This window comes from Monodon monoceros, unplaced genomic scaffold (genome assembly GCF_005190385.1).
Source record: "Monodon monoceros isolate NGI ecotype Baffin Bay Population unplaced genomic scaffold, NGI_Narwhal_1 Super_Scaffold_8, whole genome shotgun sequence".
NCBI classification, from domain to species: domain Eukaryota; kingdom Metazoa; phylum Chordata; class Mammalia; order Artiodactyla; family Monodontidae; genus Monodon; species Monodon monoceros.
Window position 1 is genome coordinate 26,353,374 of NW_021703785.1, and position 8,099 is coordinate 26,361,472.

General features: G+C 33.3%; 1 protein-coding gene across 8 annotated transcripts in view; it reads left to right on the forward strand.

The window, feature by feature from the left end:
• Window positions 1–6,946, forward strand: part of RBM26 (RNA binding motif protein 26) — a 77,830-nt gene extending 70,884 nt beyond the window's left edge. For all 8 annotated transcript variants that reach the window (XM_029209852.1, XM_029209851.1, XM_029209854.1 and 5 more), the window contains 2 exons: window positions 4,363–4,476; window positions 6,094–6,946. In XM_029209852.1, the coding sequence (XP_029065685.1) occupies window positions 4,363–4,476; window positions 6,094–6,183 (204 nt within the window). In that variant the 3' untranslated portion in view covers window positions 6,184–6,946. The remainder of the gene's footprint in view (window positions 1–4,362; window positions 4,477–6,093) is intronic.
• The last annotated feature ends 1,153 nt before the right edge of the window (window positions 6,947–8,099 follow it).

An 8,099-nucleotide genomic window follows, 5' to 3' on the forward strand; every position in this document is an offset into this window, starting at 1 on the left:
ATCTAAGTCTGAAGCTTGTGAGACAGTGGCCATGTAGTCTTTCCCTATAAATTCTAAAAATCAGAATTTACATGTTTTTGTGGTCCTTTAATGTAACTTCTGCCTAAACATTGTATACTGTGGTTATTACAAACATTAATAAGCTTGGTTTTAACCTTCTTTTATAGATAGTTTTATCGTTATCGTTACTAAAAAAAAGTTAGGTACACTAGGCTTGCAGCTTTAGCTCTTCTGGCCTTAGGTCAGATTTCCCCACATTGTTTTTACAGAACACTGGTTCTATAGGAGCTCCTCTAGCAAAGGATTCTCTTGTCAGTAAATTTGTGAAGAACTGCATTTTGTATATTCAATTTAGAATTATAATCTCAATGACTTGAAAAGGCAAACACACCTGTTTAATTTTGCTTAATCCAGCCTTTTCCAGATGTTACTTGTTTCCAGAATCATTTTCCATGTAAGATATGGAACCTACCTCATAACTACTTTTCATACTTTTTTTTCTTCCTTCATTTGTCAGGTCTTCAAAGCCTTTTTTAAAATTTTTTCTTCTGTCACTGGGTGTGCCTGCTTTCCTTACGTCCTAATATGGTGCAAACTTTGAATGACTGTGCAAGACTAAATAGGCAAATGTCTAAAGCAAGCCTATGAATAAAATGCTTCAGCTTTTAAACATACTTTTTATTTACACTTCAAAGCATAGAAATGAGAGAAAATTGTAAAATGAACTTCTACACACTCATCATCAAGCTTTAGCAATTATCTACTTATGGCCAATCTTATTTTGTCTGTATTCCACCCACTAACAACCCTCTGCCTCCTTATTTTGGAACCATTCCCAGTCATCATATCATTTCAGCTGTAAACCTTTCAGTGTTTATACTGAACCTGTTCTCTCGATATTAGAGCCTTAAAAAAATAAAACAATACTATTATTGTACCTAAAAATGATTAATATTTCTTAAGTATTACCAAATACCAGTGTTTACATTTCTCTGGTTTTCTTATAAATATTTTACTTACTTCCTTTAAGGATCCAGAATAAGATTCATATTTTGATTTAACTTGATTGGTATTGTGGAATTATAAATTCATAGATTTAAACATTTCATGGGTATTGATCCATTGTCCTCAGTTATTGATGTCCCATCTTTGGCTAGTGGCTAGTATATAGGTTTGTTCCTGAGTTCTTTTGACAGGACTCTAGTGGGTTATGATACTTTCTCTGCTTTCTGGTATGAAAAGGTGTTCTAGGTTCATCTTATAAATTTTCTCTTCCAGACTAGGAACTGGCCATTTCTCTAAGGAGCTCTGATTCTTTTTACTGGGAAAGGTATTTAAAGACCACAATCTGAGTACTAGAGATGCTCATTACTACTGAGTTTGTTACTATAACTAATCTTTTTCAGTGGTAAGAGCTGGGAGTGGGGAAAAAAATGCATATGTTCATATAGACACGTGTACATATACATACATATCCTACTGATATTTCCCATTTAATTCTGTACTATATGGTTTTTATACACACACGTATACAGGTATACCTTGTTTTATTGTGCTTTGCTTTACTGCAATTTGCAGATATTGTTTGTTTGTTTTAACAAATTGAAGGTTTGTGGCAGCCCTGCATTATGCAAGTCTGTCAGCGCCATTTTTCCAATAGCATTTGCTCACTGTATGTATCACATTTTGGTAATTTTTGCAATATTCCAAACTTGCTTCTTCTTTATTATATCTGTTCTGGTGATCTGTGGTTATTTAGGGGCACCACAAACCATGCCCATATAAGACAGCAAATTTAATCAATAAATGTGTGTTCTGACTGCTCCCACTGACCAGTCATTCCCCATCTCTCTCCCTCTCCTCAGGCCTCCTTATTCCCTGAGACAAAACAACATTGAAATGAGGCCAGTTGATAACCCTGCAATGGCCTCTAAGCGTTCAAGTGAAAGGAAGAGTCACACATCTCTCACTTTAAATCAAAAGCTAGAAATGATTAAGCTTAGTGAGGAAGGCATGTCAAAAGCCAAGATAGGATGAAAGCTAGGCCTCTTGCACCAGTTATTCAAGTTGTGAATGCAAAGGAAAAGTTCTTGAAGGAAATTGAAAGTGCTAGTCCAGTGAACACATGAATGATAAGAATATGAAATAGCCTTATTGCTGACATGGAGAAAATTTTAGTGGTCTGGATAGAATATCAAACCAACCACAACATCCCCTTAAGCCAAAGTCTAATCCAGAGCAAAGCCTTAACTCTCTTCAATTTTGTGAAGGCTGAGAGAGATGAGGAAGCTTCAGAGGAAAAGTTTGAAGCTAGCAGAGGTTGGTTCATGAGGTTTAAGGAAAGAAGCTGTCACCATAATATAAAAATGGAAGTGCCAATATAGAAGCTGCAGTGCGTTATCCAGAAGATCTTGCTAAGATAATGAAGGTGGCTACTGTAAACAACAGATTTTCAGTGTAGATGAAACAGCCTTATATTGGAAGAAGGTGCCATCTAGGACATTCATAGCTAGAGAGGAGAAGTCAATGCCTGGTTTCAAAGCTTCAAAGGTCAGGCTGACTCTCTTGTGAGGAGCTAATGTAGCAGATGACTTGAAGTTGAAACCAGAGCTCATTTAGCATTCTGAAAATCCTAGGACCCTTAGATTTATGCTAAATCTACTCTGCCTATGCTCTGTAAATGGAACAACAGAGCCTGGATGATAGCATCCAGTAAATAATTTTAAAATTAAAACTTTAGAGAGTTGTAGATTCACCTTATAAATTTGAAGTATGTGCTAAATATAGAGATTTACAAAATTAGGCCATAAGAAATTTTTAACAAATTAAATAAATTTATGTATGTATGGCTGTGTTGGGTCTTTGTTGCTGCATGCAGGCTTTCTCTAGTTGCGGCGAGCAGGGGCTACTCTTCATTGTGGTGCACAGGCTTATCATTATGGTGGCTTCTCTTGTTGCGGAGCATGGCTCTAGGCGTGCAGGCTTCAGTAGTTGTGGCTCGTGGGCTCTAGAGCACAGGCTCAGTAGTTGTGGCGCATGGGCTTCGTTGCTCCGCGGCATGTCGGTTCTTCCCGGACCAGGGCTCGAACCCGTGTCCCCTGCATTGTCAGGCGGATTCTTAACCACTGCACCACCAGGGAAGTCCCCATAAGAAATTTTTGAAGAACTTACTATAAAAAAACATCACTTACATTTTTTGCCTTTTTTAGCTGGATGAAAACATGAGTTTTATGAGTAGACATTTTGCATGAGACAATTGGAATTCCTTACCGGAATATATTTTTATGTAACAGTTATAGCTTCAAAAAGATTACAATTTGTTTCTGGCCTTAAATATTATATATAAGTACTTAAAAATTTTTAGTTATATGACATGATGGGGTCATGGACTAAAAACTCCTGAGCTGCATTTTAATAGGCATGAAATATTTTAAATTTATCATAAATTTATATGTGCAGGTTTAAAATTTATACCTGGGGACTTTAATATCACGCAATTCATAGTCAAATGTCATTGAACATGTAATTGTTTCTACATTTCACATTATGCTGTACTTTGAGATTGTGCTATAAATCTTTTGTGACTATGAGTTATTTTGGTATGTTGCTAACATTGATTTATGTTAGTTCACATTACTTTAATTTGAAAGCATTCTTTCTAAACCAGCCATTTAATGTAACAAGTACTTAGACTTGACTGTTTACTCAGTTTTACCATATGCAGGTCTGAAAGCTTTGTAGGGAAGTGCTTTAGTTTTCAATAGAAAAGTTCAGGGTTTTTGTTTGTTTGTTTTTTTCTTCTTCATTGAGATATTTATATTTTGTAATAGTGATACATCAGACATTTTATGGTATTTTTTGATTATTTGATGTAATTTAAAAATAAATACACATGCAAAATTATTCTTATATTTGTTAAAGGTTTCTAGTTTATAGTTATTATATGAGCCATTTGTGAATTAACAAGAATTAAGATCTACAGCCAGAATCTTGAAGTGCTTTGAGATTGTTGCCTTGAGTAGCAGTTATCCTTTTACTGTAGACATGGAGACATAGTTCTTCTAGTCAGATATTGGCCAGTAGTGAAATAGCTCTACTCGATTATGAGAAATTGTTCCCGTTTTCTTTTTATAAAGGAATTTACAATCACTAGGCTGATTTTAGAAGTAAATAACAATATAAAGTACATTATAAATTGCAATAATAAATAGTAAATAAAGAAGTAAACCACAAAGCAAAAATACACAACTGTCTTTCACTTGTGTTTAGCTAATTTAGTTTAAATATTAGGTACTATAACATTTCATTTTTTTCTTCACAAATTATTAATGTTCTATATTCCAATGTTCTTAATTGTTTTAGGCTGCAGTTCATGGAGCTCGTTTCAAAGGGCAGGATCTAAAACTGGCTTGGAATAAACCAATAACTAATATTTCAGCTGTTGAAACAGAAGAAGTTGAACCTGATGAAGAGGAAGTATGTTTTTTTTCCACTTGTTTTTACCCTTAAATGTTTACGTTTTTATATAAAATGTGATTTTATGGCTGTGATTTTAACATAAAACTTTTATTCCTGAGCCATCTTCCAGGCAGGGGATATCAGATAAATGCAGACAACTTTAAATTTTATGTATTAATGAGAACTGTGGATTGCTAATCCAAAAAGAATATATGAAAATCATATATATACTCAGTTTTCATTTACTCTTAGAAAACATTAATTATTCATTAGATTTTTATCCACAGGAAATCTTGTGATATTTTAAGTTTTAGAGTATATATTCTATTCAGTTGCTTTATTAACATTTCAGGTTTCATTTTAATTCATATCATTTTAGTTCATTAGAATGAATGCCTGCTATATGGTAGATACTGTGATAGGCACAAAAATGAATAAGACACGGTCCCTGTTATCAAGGAGCTTAAAATATGGAAGAGGGGGTGGTGACAGACACATAAGAAACTAATTATAATAAAAGGCAGACTGATATGGTAAATAAAGATTTGAACAATATGCTGTGGGAACCCAGAGGAAGGAGTGATTGTTTCTTTCCAGAAGAATCTTGAAGGAGGTGGTTGCAGTGGAGCTGAACCCTGAGTGATAAAAAAACTTCATAACCAAGAGCTGGGCCTGGGAGTATAGTTGAGAGAGGCATTTTAAATGGCAGAGGTATAGGTGTGGAAGAGTATATTTTTTCTTGGGTAACAGCAGGTAGTCTGATGGCTGAGAGGTGAGAGCATGAACAGTGAAGTGGAGAGCCCTTTGAAACCAAAAACCTAAAGATAAGCAACTCTGTTTTGTTTAATCATGAAATAAGCTGTAGGAAAAAGTTGAGGAAGTTAAGGAATGAAAGGTAAGGTGGGGAAACTAAATGGTTCCATGTTTTACATTGGTTAGATTTTCATAATGGCACTTCATTTTGTTTGAAGAGCATTCAAGGCTGTTATACATATCCATAGTCAAATGCAAGAATAAAATGTGTATTTTGAAACTCATATACATGATTTGTCATTTTATATTTTAGATTATACCTTTGTCCTTCCATGAGTTTGAATTGAATGGGGAGAAAAGCAGGAGAGCTCCTGGTATTAGGTATTTTGAAAAGTTTGAAAAGTAGACTGAGAAGCTTTTATGAAGGGAATGGGGAAAAGAAAAGAATGCTATAAAAGAAAATGTTTGTTACATACAGCAGAAAAGAAATATAAATATTGATAAACTTTATTCAAGTTGTTGGTTGATTTAGTGTCAGAGAAGACTTATTGATGTTTTCTTTAAAACAAAAAAAAGGTGTGGAGCAATGTTTTGTAGGTATAGAAGATGGCATAATTTGATAAAGAGAGGCAGGAGAAACGGCATGTACAAAGGCTTATTACTTTGATATTTTTTTAGAGTCTATTTGATGCAAGCAATAGAATAGATAGTATTGAGAAACCATTGAGTAGAGTTTGCTTTTCTTTGTTTCTTGAATGTTCTAGCTATAGAAATACCTTTTGTATTCGACTCTGTTGAGAGTAATCAGTGTTTAAAAGTGTCACCTTTTTTCTTTTCTTTTTTTTTTTTTGGGTAAATTCCTAAATGCATTTTAACCTAAAGTTTCAGGAAGAGTCTTTGGTGGATGACTCATTACTTCAAGATGATGATGAAGAAGAAGAGGACAATGAATCTCGCTCTTGGAGAAGATGATTTGACTGATCATTGATCTGCATATGATAGAACTCTACCTGTGTTTCATTAGTATTATCTAATGTACTTTTACATATTTGTAAAAACAATTTTTGGTAAAATGTGATGAAGATGGATTTCACAAATAGACAAAAGAGAAGAAAACTACCTTCTGAATCCTGTATTTTGAAAGATTGATGTTTGAGTTTTATTTCAGTAAACAATTGGTAAAGACATCACACTAGAAACATATGCAATGTTTTTATTACATACTTCTACTGAACATTACAGAATTCTTTGGGTTCTTTGTAATTTAATGAATAGGTCTGAAGACTTAATGACCAATACTTGTTATAACTTAGAGGATTTTGTTTTACTCCAAATAAGGAATGCATTTGCATTTAAGATCTTAATGAATGTTTTCAAAAATGAGTAGGTAACATAGTACTCTAACTAAAGTCTCCAAGTTATGTATTCATAATATTACATAGTAGTATGCTTAGGCTTTACTATGTATTAGCCTTTTGTTGGACTTGTGTATGTATTTTACAATATGGGTTTTAATGATAACGGTGTATGACTGCTTTGCATTTGAGTCCTTATGCATTCAGATGTTAAAAATAAAGTGGAATGGTCTCTTGAAAAGAAAAGAAAAGAAAAAAGCAATGACAAAAAAAAAAGACAATGTTCCTTGATTTAAAAAAAGAAAAAAAAAAGAAAAAAAAGTTAAAATAAATAGACCATTCCAGATGGTGATCTACCCTTCCCCCCAATTATCACAAAAGGAGCTATAATCACTAACTTATTCTTAATAATAATGGTTACCAGTACCTTTACAATAATGTTCAATCCATTGTTTAAAATTTATACCACTTCAGTTTGGTTTGATCCTATAAACTTTCAACAGATGTCTTAAATTAAAAGCAGGCTGATTAGTTTGGAACCAGACTTCAAGTAGAGCTAACATTTGGTGAATAAGAAAACATCACATTACATTTTGGATATATGAAAGAAAACTTGACCATTTGAAGATGTATGAATAAAGAAATGTACTATAGATACTACTTTAGGAAAACACTGTTTGGTAAGTGTTCCAGTCTGATATTTTAAGTGTGCATTTCCTATACTTGTATAAAAAATCTTTGACATTTGCAACAATATTGTGATTTTTAAGTGGCTTTCTCTGACAAGTGAACATGATCATTGAAAGTTGATACAGCAGTTTCCAGGAAATAAATGCATTCTTTGTAGAATGGAGGGTGGAAGATTACATATTTACCTTTTACAGTTTATCCTTTTGGTTGCAAGTGTTTCTACCCCTCCTGAGGATATAGTGATTATATTAAAAGTCACATAAAAAAAATTACTTTCTTCCCATACTGGGGTCCTCACAATCACAGACTGTAATTTCACCACCATAGTCTTTTGCCAGTGGAGTAGCTAGTGGATGCTGTTCCTCTTTTTCTTTTCTTCCCACACTTAGGATTAAAGTTGTATATATATTCTTGATGGTATTATATTTCATAGGAATGTTTTGGCTTGCAGTTGATGCACATGTTTATATTTAAAATTTCACTATCAGATTTCTTTTGTCAAAATAGTGACTTAACGTGAAACTTCTTTACTCTACTTAGAGCTGTGATATATTTTGCTGTAGTCTCTTGTATGTTGACTATGTGCTATTCTGATTCATTAGGTAAGTTTGTTTTCTTTTCTTTTTAGTAGTCGTGAAAGATGCCAAATTGGCAGAGGCTCACGTTTCTTCTCTTTACACCAAACAGGTATTATAAAGAAAGAAAATCTTGCAAAGGCCAGTTAAATCTCCATGCTGATTTTTGGCTTTATAATATGATTAGTAAATTTTAGCATGATGTTTTGCAATTATTGTAAAATTCCCTTATAATGTAACTGAAATCACATACTATTTACTTAAACCC